Here is a 15,006-nt window from a genome sequence, read left to right as displayed (position 1 = left end):
CGCGTGTGCGTTTTAACTTTCCAGACCTGCTCTGGAAACAGGTTTTAAATTCGCTTACACAGCACGCTGCAGTTTACCCTTTTAAATGAAAGTGTGTGCACCTATCGAAGTATAGGCGATTGTCGATGATGTCACCCACCAGCATTCCCTTAAGTTACTTGAACATTGTACATGCCAGGAGAAACTCGGGTCTCATACTGCATGTGATGATTGAATTTCAATCTTATCCACTAACAAAGGATCTGGCACTTTTAAAGTAATATCTTTGTGAAGAAACTGCTTGTTTTATGATTGGACAGCATCTTTGACCAATTAGCCTGAGTGTTTACAGGACTCTAGTGACAAACACAGCATGATAAGACATAAGACAGCAATTGCTCTTCCAAGGCCTTGATCTCACTACTGAGGATGTAATCAAAGCACTGGATATTATCATGTTGTGCATTAGTCCCCAATATACTTGCAAACATGAGCCCACAAATTTTTCCTATGCTGTTATGAGCAGCTTCATCCTGACTGCATTTTGTTAAGTGGTAATGTTTATACCATGAACTTTTGAGGAGGAACACTAGAGAAATCCTATGTGGCTATGCGGAAGACAGTAGTTGTCTTCTCACTCCTCCAGCTTCCCAAATGTCAGTTGTAGCTGGCGTGTTACAACATTAAGGTAGAAGAGGAGAGGGATTGCAGAAATTCTGAAGGAACATGAATTGGAAAGGATTGTAATAGAATATATACCGTTGATTACAAAAATTAAGACAAAGACTTAAAAAAAAGTCAAGGATAACTGTCTTTTTGTTGAAGATTTAAAATACTGTTGGAGAAAGGAGGTCCTAGTGAAAATGGGAGTTGTCTGTGGAATTTACATTGAGGAGCTGTGCAAATGGTGCTTCGAAGTAGTAACATAGGCCATAGCAAGCCAAGAGAGATTCTTTACTGGTTTCAAAAGAGGAAATTAAATAATTCATTTCCACGAGTCAGAGAAGTGGTATCGCCCCACAAGGGAATCAAAAAGATTCATGAATTTCTCCTCAGCTTGCTCTGTTAGTTGCCAAAACATGCTGTATTGCATTTGAATATATTCACTTAGTGTATCAGCTGTATGCATAAAGCATACCACCAATTGTTTCAAAGTGTAATATTAACTTACAGACAAACAATTATCAATGATATGAAACAGGGGAGGAGTGACATTTAAAAGACTGTGACATAGAAAAACTAAGGGGGAAAAGCCAAAAAAATGGAGGAAGAGAGAGTACAAGAGAAAGGACACCTGGAACTAACTTCATTAGTGTATTGGAAACAAAGACTGAACTGAACAAATATAGCTGTCACTGTGAGAAACTGCATTCTAGAGGGATATTCAAACAAGTTTACTTAAGTATCAGTAATTCAAGTTGTGCTTCTACACCCACGAATGTTTCTCATTAATGTAACGTGACTTGCAATAACAAATCATTTATGAATTTCTTTGCAATTTGGAATAGTAAAACAACAGACTTTATCAAAAAAGAAGAACATACCTCAAATTGAGATCTTCTGAAAACTTCAGACATGCATAGATAAATTCTTTCACTTGCTGATATACCTTGGGTACCATGGATGAGAACGGAAACCTTTTAGGAAAATCTGCTTGTTGAAGGTTTTGATCATAAAATGGAAATGAATCTGTGACACTGTCATATTCTTCCTGAGATGTCACCTGGGAATATATATTTTTAAGGTATCAACTGAAGTTACCGCTTTGTACTGCAATTTCATAGGATGATAAAACACAATATAAGCTTCAGTTCCAGAAAGCAAATAGTAAACGCACCTTAATAGGCAGGAAACTTTCTTCATCGAGAATTTCTCTGAAAACTTGAACCCAACGCTGCATTAAAACTTCATTGTAGTGATCTCTAATTTCATGTAATAGATCAAACAACTGATTCACAGAATATCCATAATTCTGAGGGGAAAGACAAAACAATAACATTAAAGAGAAGTTTCATAATATTTGACAAAAATGTGCTATAAATAAGATGCAGAATAGCTATATATCATAATTTTATTCCAGCCACACGTTACTAATTACAGTAATGCAATGTATTTATGTCTTCTGATATTTTTTTAAACTGAGAAAATAATTACAGCAATATAATTTTGCTATCTCAATGGAAACATAATTAGATGGTAAATAATAAAATAAATATCTGAATAAAATTTTTTATTTATAATGTAATGAATATTTGCAACAAGTAAAACTGTGAGCAGATCAGTACTTGAATCTTGAATACTTCTCACCAATGTTCATTGCAGCTTATACTTCATTAAAGAGTACAAAAATATCACACTTATTATTTAAAAGTTTGAGAAATGGTTAATATGGTGTCCTGTGGATGCACAACATACATATGCAAATTAGTTCAACTTGTCTCATATATAAGTGAAAATTGGTTCAACTTATCTCATATACAAGTGAGATTGTCTGATGTTACTGTAGTCATAGCTATCGTTATCTTGTTTCCATGTTTGTCCACAGTTTTTGGAAAGCTAAGCACATAAATGCAGTCGATTACAGCCTGAGTAAAAATTACAATTAATGGTATCAAACGACTATTGTAAAATGCATACTTAGTGTAATTCTTAAGGTTATTGTTCAGAAATCCCACACATGCTTGTGAAAGTATAGTGGCCTTTGAACTATTACAAAATAAAATCTCTCGAACTGTGCAATTCTAGAACCCAATACGCAGTATTTTGAAATGGTAATCCAGCAACATGTAACAGAAAACAGCTTTCACACTGGTTTTCGAGCACTAGCTCTTTTTCCAGCAATACTGTGCATTTGGGTGTCTGAGTAGTTGTGTATGTGAGAATTTGTGCATACTATTGCTGTAAAAAGAGCTAGTGTTTGAAAGCTAGTGTGACTGATGTTTCCTGTTGTGTGTTACTGTGATCCAAACATTTGTAAAAACTGCATAGTATGGCTTGTATTTTACAAATTATCACATTGTTCTAGACTCACCAAGTGTGAAGAAAAGAAAAATAATGTTCAATACAACACTGCAAATTTTACTACTGTTGCTACTACTACTGCTACTACTACTACTACTACTACTACTACTACTAATAATAATAATAATAATAATAATAATAATAATAATAATAATCTATTTTTGTTGTATTCATTACTACTTATGTTCTACGTATTAATATTTATATTTCACGTACTGAATAATCAGACACACAGCTGACTTGCCTGAACAAATGAATATGTAAATACTTCAAAAGCAGAAGTTTCCCTCCTGGTTTTACTGTGTTTTTGGTTTTAGTTGTGTAATTACATATTAACTGATGTGCAAAACTTAATGAAGAAAGTAACATAACTTTAGGAAACTTGGACCATACATAGAAATAACTGTTACAGTATAGTACAGAAGGTAACTTAAAAAGGATGCAATGGGACAAATAGAAATGACAGTTTTATTCAAAGCAAAAAATGACACTGAAGTCACTGCAGTTTCTAACAGTCTTCTGGGCATTACAAAAGGTGGCACTTGTTTCTTAACAGGGCACGTGATCATCATGGGTGGTAATACATATTTTACAATGTGGGGGATGAAAATGTTGTATAGGCATACAGACTTCCAAATCCTTCAACACAATACACTTACCAATCAACATTATTGTAATACTGAACTCCTCTATGCATGTCTTTTCAGGGGTGCTCTTGGACTCAACTTCATTTTTACAGATGACAATGCATGATCACATTGAAGAGCGCACGTGGAGGAGCTTTTGGAACAAATAGATATTCACCAAATGGATTGGTCTGCTCATTCCCCCTGACTTAAATCCCATGAAGCACATATGGAATGCATTGGTAATAAACATTGCATCAAGTCCATATGCACCAACACCCATCCAGCATTTGTCAACTGCGCTGGTGGAGGAGTAGAATGCCCTGTCACTAGAACTCCTTACCAACCTTGTAGCCAGCATGGGAGCTCATTTCAGAGGATGAATTGCCATTTGTGGTGATGACACACTCTTCTAAGAACCACGTCCTACCTTACGTAAAGGCCAAGGGACCATAAAGAATTGCAGCTACTTTAGTATAAGTATTTTCTTTAAATAAAATTTCCACTTGTATCATTGCACCTTTCAGTTACCTTCTGTATTATACTGTAGCAGAGGTTCATGTACAAAGAACTGTCTTTGCAGTCCACTTACCCTCAGAGTGGTGCTGAAAAGCATAATCAGGTTCTTTATTTTCAGCATCAGAGCAGCATCAGTGCAGTAGGCCTATAAAAAGAATCACTGTTACAATTATGTTCAGTAAATTCCAGTTGCAGGTTGGTTAAAGGAACAACCAAATTAGAACAATTAATTCCGTCAGTTGTAGTTTTATGTATTGGTTGGATTGTTATATGTTCATTTCTTTGAAGGGAAACCAATCTTGGGGAACAATGAAATAAAAACTATCGATACAGTCTGTTGTAGTTTTTCATATTGACTGAATTATTCATTCTTTCTTTTCAAATGAAATCAGTCTATGATCCTTCTGTTGACCCATGTATTTGTTCTTGCAAACTGGAACCTCTCCTTACTGTCTTAGTTGTCCAAGCAAGCCATTCATCCTTCTGAGTGAAACAAGTCTGTAGTACAACATGAAACCAGTCTGTAGTACTTTCACTGGTTGAACTAAAGTGACGACATACCCCCACAGGATACTTCTGCCCCTTGGAGCACATGGAGACATTTCAAGGCATATGTTAAACTAAGCACTGTGCATAGTCATTTAATTATTTAATGAATAGACTAATTCTTCTTTTCATCATATAAAACTAGTTACCATTTTGCTGTTATTTAAGTTGTTCCAGGTGCAATTAACACACTACTAATTAATTTGAAATATCTTTGGGGTACGAAGTTAAGTGTGAAAGTTTTCTTACAAAGATGTGAAAAAAAGGAACATTGTTTGCATTCCATTTTTGTGTTTGTGTTTGCTTGTTGTATAAAAGTTGAAGAGCCTGGAATTTTGTAAATGGATTTTGTTTGTTTGTGCTATGAAAATGCCAACAAATAATATTGAAAGTGACTCTGATATACCAGTAAGTCCTATGAAAACAAATGAGCCTTAACTATTCCATAAATATAAATATGAATGACAGAAATCACATGACTGGATAAAAAGTGATCCTCGAGATAAATTCAGCATGATATACAGCATCTGCAATGCTGAGTCATATTCTGAATTATATTATTTAATGAAATTCAAAGAAAATTGATGAATGTGACATAATTTTCATGAAAATACTTCTGACACTTTTCAGTATATGTACGTGATTAAGGCACCAAACAATTACAGAAATGTATCCTTTATGGTTTCTGTTCACATCAACTCAGAATTTACCATAAGAGAATTATTAGTGATGGATGGGAAAAGAGCCACCAAACTCAAAGAAACTTAAATTAAAAAAGTACTTGTACATATATTTAAATACAAATTTACAATGTAGCACCAGGTAGTAACATTTTAAAACCAATCAAAAACTGATCTAGTATGAAACCATTTGTATTTTAGTAAATAAACACATACATCTTGAAAATATTTCATTTCTGAAATATAATTTTTATTTAGCCTTCATTGAGATTATATATGATATTTTTGTTTAAAAAATCTGGCAACCCTAGGTAGGGCTCCAGTGGACCAAATAGGCCGAACATGTATGTAAATGAAAACACTCATTGCAGACAGCGAGTGAAAAATTTCATACAACTGAAATAACCATCAGTCTTGTCTCTGTCGGTTGTCTCATAGTAAGTAAAACTGCCCAAACAAGGAAAGTGAGTGACAAACATTCACACCACTGAATAACAGCAAGTATGGAAAGGAAATGGCTCAAATGGCTCAGAGCACTATGGGACTTAACTTCTAAGGTCATCAGTCCCCTAGAACTTATAACTACTTAAACCTAACTAACCTAAGGACATCACACACATCCATGCCTGAGGCAGGATTCGAAGTGCAACTGTAGCAGTCGTGCGGTTCCAGACTGTAGCACCTATAACCGCTCGACCACCACGGCCGGCTATGGAAAGGAATGATGGCTACTCAAACATAAAGATGATGTTCAGTTGCAGACAAGTACAATGGGGAACAAAGCTAAAAGTTTTAAACTTTTGGACAAAGTCCTCCTTCCAAAATACAAAACACACGCATTCACACTAATACAATTCACACACGCATGGACACTGTGTCTGGGCACTGGAGGCTGACCAATTACACTACTCCTGATTATTCGTGTATGAAATATCTCGTTTGCCGATTGTTCATGTATTGACAAAAAACATCCAATATTTTTTTTAGCAAACAACAAAAAACAATGTACTGCATGACGACGAGTGCCATTTACATTGTTTAAATGACAGCTATGTGACAACAGAGTACTGTTTCCAATGTTATCAGCGAGCCTGCTCCATGTAAATAAAACCAAACTTAATCAAAATATCCACGGGTGTGCTGCCGGTCTATAGTGTCCAACGGGCACAATATTTTGGCGATCATACATGTCGCCATCATCAGGTGAACTGACGGACTGAGCTCCTGTGAACGTGCCGGCACGGAGATCCATACGCTAAGGCTGCTCAGAGGGAACTGGGTTCGGTCGTGGTGGCGGCCGATTTAAATACCCTCCGCCCGCGGCGCGCTCCCTCCGCCGTCCGCGCCCCGCGCCACGGTCACACGGTGGAACAGATTGCGACGGCGTCTGAGATGACGTCGGTGTGATGGCTCTGTCCGCCGTGATCGTCACAACTATACGTTTGCTCGATTTACTCTTGATTAACCCGATCGCTGGTTCCCAAGCCTTGCTAAGATTATAGCCACAGTCATGGTTTATGAGGTCGTCGTCGGTGCGAATTTCGATGGCCTCTCTAACAACGCTGTTCCAGTATCTCGACGTCTGTATCAGAATCCTCGTGCGGTCATACTCCATGGCATGATTTTCCGACAAACAATGTTCAGCGACCGCCGACTTGCTCGGATACATCAGTCGAGTGTGCCTTTGGTGTTCACGGCATCGATCCTCGATGGTACGCATCGTCTGACCAATATACGACTTGCCACATTGACACGGAATCTGGTACACGCCGGCCTTCCTCAAACCGAGGTCATCTTTGGCGCTCCCCACCAGTGCACGAGTTTTATTTGGAGGACAAAACACAGTTCCGACCCGGTGTTTCTTCAGAATGCAGGCGATTTTCCCCGAGAGTGCGCCTGTGTATGGAATAAATGCAGTGCCTACCTCCTCCCTCGTGACTTCATCCATCTCAACAGGTTGTGCTGCAGTGGTTGGGCGGAGAGCACGTTGAATCTGCCACTCTGAGTACCCATTTTTTCGAAATACAGTTCTCAGATGTTCCAATTCCTGGGGTAGACTCTCTGCATCAGAGATAGTGCGTGCCCTATGTACTAGAGTTTTAAGTACCCCATTCCTCTGTGAAGGGTGGTGGCAGCTGTCTGCGTGCAAATACAGATCAGTGTGCGTAGTCTTCCGATACACCCCATGACCCAGGGTGCCGTCAGCCCTTCTCTTGACCAAGACGTCCAGGAAAGGTAATTTACCCTCCGTTTCAGTCTCCATAGTGAATTTGATGTTGGGGTGTATGGAGTTTAGATGTGTAAGGAAGTCAAGGAGTTTATCCATACCATGTGGCTAGATGACGAACGTGTCGTCCACGTAACGGAAAAAGCAAGTAGGTTACCATACGGATGACGACAGGGCTTCCTCCTCGAAGTTCTCCATGTACAAATTCGCTACCACCGGTGAGAGTGGGCTACCCATGGTGACTCCCTCTGTTTGTTCGTAGTATTCTCCATTAAAAAGAAAATACGTGGAAGTCAAGACTTGCCTAAAAAGTTCAGTGGTCTTCTCATCAAACTTCTGACTAATCAATTCTAGTGACTCTCGCAGGGGTACCCTCGTAAACAAGGAAACGACGTCAAAACTCACCATGATATCTGACTCATCCAACCTGACGCTATCAAGGCGTTTAACAAAATCCACGGAATTACGGATGTGATGAGGGCATTTACCCACATAAGGACTTAATATTCCCGTCAGGTATTTGGCCAACAAATATGTAGGTGCCCTGATGTTGCTGACAATGGGGCGTAATGGTACCCCCTCTTTGTGAACCTTCAGGAGTCCATATAGTCTAGGCGGTACCGGGCCTTGGGGTAACAATTTCTTAGCGTCACCCCTCCGGTAAATCTGCGTCCTTGAGAAGTGCCCTCGTCTTGTTCTCCACCTTCTTTGTAGGGTCAACGCTGATCTTCCGGTAGGAATCGTCATTTAGCAGGCTCTGCATCTTATCAGTGTAGTCCTTATTGGAGACAACAACTGTAGCATTGCCTTTGTCAGCCGGTAAGACAACAATTTCAGAGCACTCCCTCAGATCACGAACGGCCGCCCTCTCTTTACTGCTGATATTTGACTTCATCGGCTTGGATTTCGTCAACGCACGACAAGTTTCACGACGTATTTCCTCGGCTGATTCTGGCGGAAGTCGAGCTGCAACCTGTTCAACAGCACTAACAATTTCTGCGACCAGAGTGAACTTGGGGGTGGGAGCGAAGTTGAGACCTTTCTGCAAAAAATCGAGCAAACGTATAGTTGTGACGACCACATCGGACAGAGCCATCACACCGACGTCATCTCAGACACCGTCGCAATCTGTTCCACCGCGCGACCGTGGCGCGGGGTGCGGACGGCGGAGGGAGCGCGCCGCGGACGGAGGGTATTTAAATCGGCCGCAACCGCGACCGAACCCAGTTCCCTCTGAGCAGCCTTAGCGTACGGATCTCCGTGCCGGCACGTTCACAGGAGCTCAGTCCGTCAGTTCACCTGATGATGGCGACATGTATGATCGCCGAAATATTGTGCCCGTTGGACACTATAGACCGGCAGCACACCCGTGGATATTTTGACTATCAAATACGCCGGGAGAAACTCAAGAATCACAAAACCAAACTTAGTTATCTGATGTTTATTGGTGTGCAAATGTTAATGAAGAAACATTAGGGAATGTCAGAAATCACTTCGTTTTAATCGACGACTTCCTGTCAATTACTACAAACTGTGATCTGTCTGACAGGAAATCACAAATCCTGCCACATAACTGAGGTTACATTCCATAAGCATGCAATTTGATTACAAGCCACTTTGAGGTATGTTGTTAAACACCTTCTGGAAATCCAGAAACATGGAATCAATCTGAAATCTCATGTCAATAGCTCACAACACTTCATGTGAGTAAAAAGCTAGCTGCATTTCACAAGAATGATGTTTTCTTAATCTGTGTTGATTGTGTCAATAGATTGTTCTCTTTTTCAAGGACATCACAGCTAAGGATTCCTCTGCATTATTACAACTCAAACAGAGCATATGTGGATAGCGAAATTTTCAAGAACTGGTTCCACACACATTTTGTACCCAAAGTTCAGCAATTTATAGAAGCCGCAGAAGGTTGTTCTATTGCTTCGTAACCTGTTTTACGTCACAATGAGAGGATTCTCATATGCTTTTACTTCTGAATGTGAATGGTTTTATACAGTCAATGGATCAGGGCACAATTGCATTGGTAAAACAATACTACCAGTCCGGTCTACTGAGAATGCTAATTTATGCAAAGTTGGTAGATCCAGACAAAATAGATGGAATTTCTGATACCTGGTAGGCAGTCAAACAACATACACAATTTCAATCATGGAGGAAAATTCTTCCAGATAGAGAAGAAAATGATGTACATGGTGGCAGCCAGCAAAGGAATATTCTAGGGAATTGGTTTAAAAAATTTATTTCAAAGGCCCAGTCAAATCTTTACAAGTGTTCTCCTTGAGTAACTTAGGCCGTGCCTACGTGACACAAGTTGCTTGTCTTTCAAAACCGAGGCAGTTCTGTCCAGTTAAAGCTGCTGACAAGAGACACCTTGAGCCCTCTGCTGAAACTGCTAGCAAATTCATGCCATTGGTTTAGCCATTAGCATGCGCAGGATACCGATCACGTGAATGGACGCTGGAGTGTTCTGCGGTGCAGAACACAGTTGCTCCTCTCTCTTGTAATCCAGACCTCGAGCAGAACAGATGTATTTTTGGAAGGCAGAGTGCCTCTGGCTCTGCTTTTCATGATCGGCCACCAATGTAAGTTAACATGAACCGCTTGCCCTTCCATTGCCCATTTCCATTAAGTGTTCAACCTCCTAGACTGGCCTAAACCTAGTAACATCTGACCCTAATTGCACCCATTGTACACCATAAATTGAAATACATCCTCTTTATTCTACCTGATTTCCTGTTTTGTCATTTAACAGCAGTCCTGGAGGCCCACTCTCTAGTCCTGACCGCTCAAGCTCTTGCACTCTGTCGTCACGAGGCATATGCAACAGCCACCTCCCCCTTTTCCCTAACCCTGTATACATTTACAATTGGTGACAAGAAGTGGGATCACATACTTTTACACTGATCTTCAAGGTAACAGTAATGAAGAAATAACAACTGCACAAATAATGAATCTGGCAATGGGTTTAAATGGTTTTGAAGATGTCAAAGAAGAAAACTTGAATAAGCAGCTGAAGATACTTCATAATGTATAATGCAAATTGTGGCATAAATCTAAACACTGAGTGCTGCAACAGCTTGAAACACATTTTTCAATAATAATATTCAGTTTATTTAGCAGTAAAATATTGTAAAAGGGGCCTATTTGGTAGAGCAAGACTATATTTTAATTGCTTTGTGGAACACTATGAAACAGACGCAATGGAAAAACACTGAGTAATAAATAGCTGCACAAATAATGAATCTGGCAATGGGTTTAAATGGTTTTGAAGATGTCAAAGAAGAAAACTTGAATAAGCAGCTGAAGATACTTCATAATGTATAATGCAAATTGTGGCATAAATCTAAACACTGAGTGCTGCAACAGCTTGAAACACATTTTCCAATAATAATATTCAGTTTATTTAGCAGTAAAATATTGTAAAAGGGGCCTATTTGGTAGAGCAAGACTATATTTTAATTGCTTTGTGGAACACTATGAAACAGACGCAATGGAAAAACACTGAGTAATAAATAGCCCGAATTATCGCTTTTGCCTGCGAGAGCGCAGCACTGTAAATAACATCGTTGGCTTGTTAGCATTCCATGATTTTTAACAAACTTGTGTATTCTGTGACTTAACTAATGATTTTTTTTCAGATAGTAGACTTGACTAGGGAAGGACGTATTTTGAAAGGAGGTGTATATCTACTGTTAAAAAAAGAAACAACAGCCGACATTGCTGCAAGATATCAGAAAATATTAATTTTTGTCAATATAGGCTCTTGTAAGAAGCTGAATATATACTCTAATAGTTGAGCACTGAGAAGAACGTTTTCATGAAATAATAATTGTTATCTTAAAAGGTAAAATTTTTCTTATTTCTGAAGTGAATATTATGCACATCTTTCCTTTCCTAGTAATTACAATACAAAGTGCAAGCAAGCAGAAGACTTAGGATTTTGAATTCTAGGTAGTACTGTGCGATCCCTGTTTAATAACAGTCTTTTGGAATGAACAGATTCTCTTTTGTAAAAAGTGAAAATTTGTGGAACTTGCCCTACCGACACAGACTATCATAGTTGTTCAGAATCGTATCCATCTGACTTGCTCTTCAATAGCAGCGTCAAGAATTTTTCAGAGCTACATTAAAATGCAGATTTTGAAAAGCTGTTTCTTGCGTTGGCTGCTAAGATGATGTTTAACCTTGGGTGTGCTCGATTGCACTCCAGAGACGCCACACATTACTGCAAAATTAATAATTTACTCTTTTTCAGCCAAGAAGACAGTAATTAAGATCAAGAGCACTAAATACTTTATTTCTGATGAAAAAGTCAAATTCACTTTTCGTATTCAAAAGCGACAACAAAGGACAGATTTATTTAAATAATTTAATACTAGGAAGGAAAGAGGACCTGGTAAGAGTAGAGAACAGTAGTTTCAATCAATTTTGCAACAGAAAGTTTTAAGGCTACCTGTCTGTTTGTTCTTTTTGGTCTTATCAGGAACACTTAATTTTTCTAGTGGCCAAGGGAGGGTCCTTAGAAGATCAATGCATATGAACCTGGCTTCTAATACATGAGTGATGCTGAAATTGTGACTGCTGCTTCACAAAAAAAAAGTGAATATGAAAATCAGGATGAAGACAGTGACCTTGTCAGTCACTGTAACACATTGCAATGTGTTGATATGGTGTACATTAATTTGTGGTCCATGTAGTAGCCACCAGAAAGATCGCGGGAGGCGCACATTGGCACGGCGCGTCACGGATGGTAGCTGGCGCAAGTAGAGTCCCGTCCACCAGAGGGCACGCGAGAATTCGGATGCGACCTCTGCCGGCATAACAACAACAACAACAACAACAACTCCGGCAGCATGGGCCGTGCCCAGTCAGTTAACATCGGGCATGCCTAGGACACAGTCCCGGTCTACGCTAAGTGAAGTGCGACGTAAACGTGAACAGTGTTACTACCCAATTGGCGACAAGTAGGGTTGTTCTTTCGCGTGTTGCGTCGTCGTTCCGCTTTCGCCATCCTGTGCGTCGTGCTATATCCATCATGATCGGTCAGAGTGCCCCCAGCGTCGGGCCGTTTGTCGCAAATGTAATAGAAAAGGTCACATTGCTAAAGTTTGCCGCTCAGCCTCAAAAGAATCGAAGGAAGCAGGTACAGAGGACATGGACGTTGACATTCAGGAAGTTTCATCGGGCCAGGCTCCCGACACATCGGCACGTAAACTCTTTATCGAGGTGTCGGTTCGGTCGCGCCGGTTACAACTGCAAGTCGATACGGGCGCGGCAGTTTCGTTGTTGAATGCACAAACTTATTCCGACCTTGGATCGCCCCCGTTGGCGCCAGTTTACCGGCGTCTACGCGGTTATGGTAAACAGTTCATTCCCCTACTGGGTCAATTCACTACCGACGTGACTTACAAATCAGTCACTCGGCCTATTACTTTTATTGTTGTCAGTGATGCGAGCTCAGCTAACCTTTTTGGCCTGGATGCCTTTCAAGCTTTCGGTTTTTCTATCGCTGACACCATACAGTTGGTCTCCGAAGACGTTCCCTATCAATCACTGGAATCTTTGATCTCCAACTTTCCAGATTTTTTGAGGAGGGCCTGGGGCGTGTTTCAGATTTTGAAGCTCACTTAACGTTGAAGGCGTCGGCTCGCCCGCGTTTTCTACGCGCGAGGCAGATCCCATTGGCTCTCCGCCCTCAGGTAAAGGAGGAGCTAGACCGGCTGACAGCCCTAGGGGTCGTTCTTCCCATTTCTTCCAGTGAGTGGGCTTCGCCCCTCGTTATTGTAAGGAAGCCCTCAGGAAAATTACGTCTTTGTGGCGATTTCAAGGCCACCATTAATTCCCAATTGGTGGTGGACACCTATCCTTTGCCTCGTGCTGATGAATTGTTCTCCTCCGTGGCGGGAGGCCAATATTTATCGAAAATCGATCTGTCGGAGGCTTATCATCAGATACCACTTGATGAGGACTCCAAACGGTTGGCGGTCATCAACACCCCGTTTGGCCTTTACCAATACCAGCGGTTGGCCTTTGGAATATCCAGTGCCCCGGTGATATTCCAGCGTTATCTTGAGCATGTCACGTCGACAATTCCTCATTGTATTAATTACCTGGATGACATAATTGTCACAGGCCGCAGCACAAAGGAACACTTGCACAACCTTCGCACCCTCTTTCTCAAATTCAGGGCTGTGGGCTTGCGTTGCAACCTGCATAAGTCACCCTTCTTTCAACCATCCACTGAGTATGTGGGCTACACCATCTCTCGGCACGGTATCCAGCCACTAGGAAGTTTGGTCCAAGGTATCGCCAACCTTCCTCGGCCCTCTTCGCTGAAAGAGTTACAAGCTTTTTTAGGCAAGACAGCCTATTACCACCGGTTCATTCCCAGGGCTTCCACTATAGCCCACCCCTTGTACTGCCTTCTGCACAAGGGTGTTCCTTTTGATTGGTCGCCTGCATGCGAGCGAGCGTTCACCTCGTTGAAGGGCCTCCTCACGTCAACCCCTTGTTTGGCTACTTTTGATCCCCATAAGCCGTTGGACCTGGCTACAGATGCTTCGCAGTATGGGGTGGGCGGTCCTGGCCCATCGCAACGCAGATCGTTCCGAGCAACCACTGGCGTTTGCGTCTAAAACGCTTAGTCCCACGCAGGCCCATTACTCCCAGGTGGAAAAAGAGGCTTTGGCCATTGTCTACGCTGTTACCAAGTTTCACCCTTTCTTGTATGGCACGAAGTTTCAGTTAATCACTGACGATAAGCCGTTAATATCGTTATTTGGCCCCGCCTCTCAGATTCTGGATAGGGCGGCCCACAGACTACAGCGCTGGGCCTTGTTCCTCTCTAAGTACCATTATGACATTCATTTTCGCCCTACAGGACAGCATGCCAACGCCGACGCTCTTTCCCGTCTTCCGGTGGGTCCGGATCCTACGTTCGATCGAGAGGAGATTATGTGTTTTCATTTGGATGTGGCGTCCCGCCAAGCGGTTGATGGCTTCCCGATCACTAGTTCTCGAGTCGCCAGGGAAACGGCAGCTGACCCGGCTCTCCGGCAAGTAGTTCGCCTCATTCAGCAGGGGTGGTCATCCCGCCCTCCGGGCCGGGCCTCGGACCCTCTTCGTAATTATTTTCTTCTACGGGACCACCTCTCGGTCTTGGAAGGCGTTCTCCTTCTGGCTACCGATGATACAGCTCCTCGCGTGGTTGTTCCTGCAAGTTTACGACGGGAGGTCCTCACGTTATTACATGCGGGGCACTGGGGTGTTTCCCGTACTAAAACCTTGGCTCGCAGACATGTGTACTGGCCCGGTATTGACAGAGAAATTGAGCACTTGGTGGCCGCCTGTTCCCAGTGTGCGAGCCAACAAGCATCTCCCAGGGCAGCGTTCTCTT

At 41.5% G+C, this 15,006-nt stretch overlaps 1 protein-coding gene across 3 annotated transcripts in view; it reads right to left on the bottom strand.

Annotated features, from left to right (window-relative positions):
* LOC124783974 (exocyst complex component 6B) overlaps positions 1–15,006 on the bottom strand; it is a 170,739-nt gene that overhangs the window by 59,787 nt on the left and 95,946 nt on the right. For all 3 annotated transcript variants that reach the window (XM_047254065.1, XM_047254063.1, XM_047254064.1), the window contains exons 9-11: positions 4,219–4,290; positions 1,817–1,951; positions 1,524–1,702 (exon numbers count right to left, since the gene is read on the bottom strand). In XM_047254065.1, the coding sequence (XP_047110021.1) occupies positions 1,524–1,702; positions 1,817–1,951; positions 4,219–4,290 (386 nt within the window). The remainder of the gene's footprint in view (positions 1–1,523; positions 1,703–1,816; positions 1,952–4,218; positions 4,291–15,006) is intronic.

Source organism: Schistocerca piceifrons, chromosome 1 (genome assembly GCF_021461385.2).
Source record: "Schistocerca piceifrons isolate TAMUIC-IGC-003096 chromosome 1, iqSchPice1.1, whole genome shotgun sequence".
Lineage (NCBI taxonomy): Eukaryota > Metazoa > Arthropoda > Insecta > Orthoptera > Acrididae > Schistocerca > Schistocerca piceifrons.
This window is presented reverse-complemented; position numbering and strand designations above follow the sequence as displayed.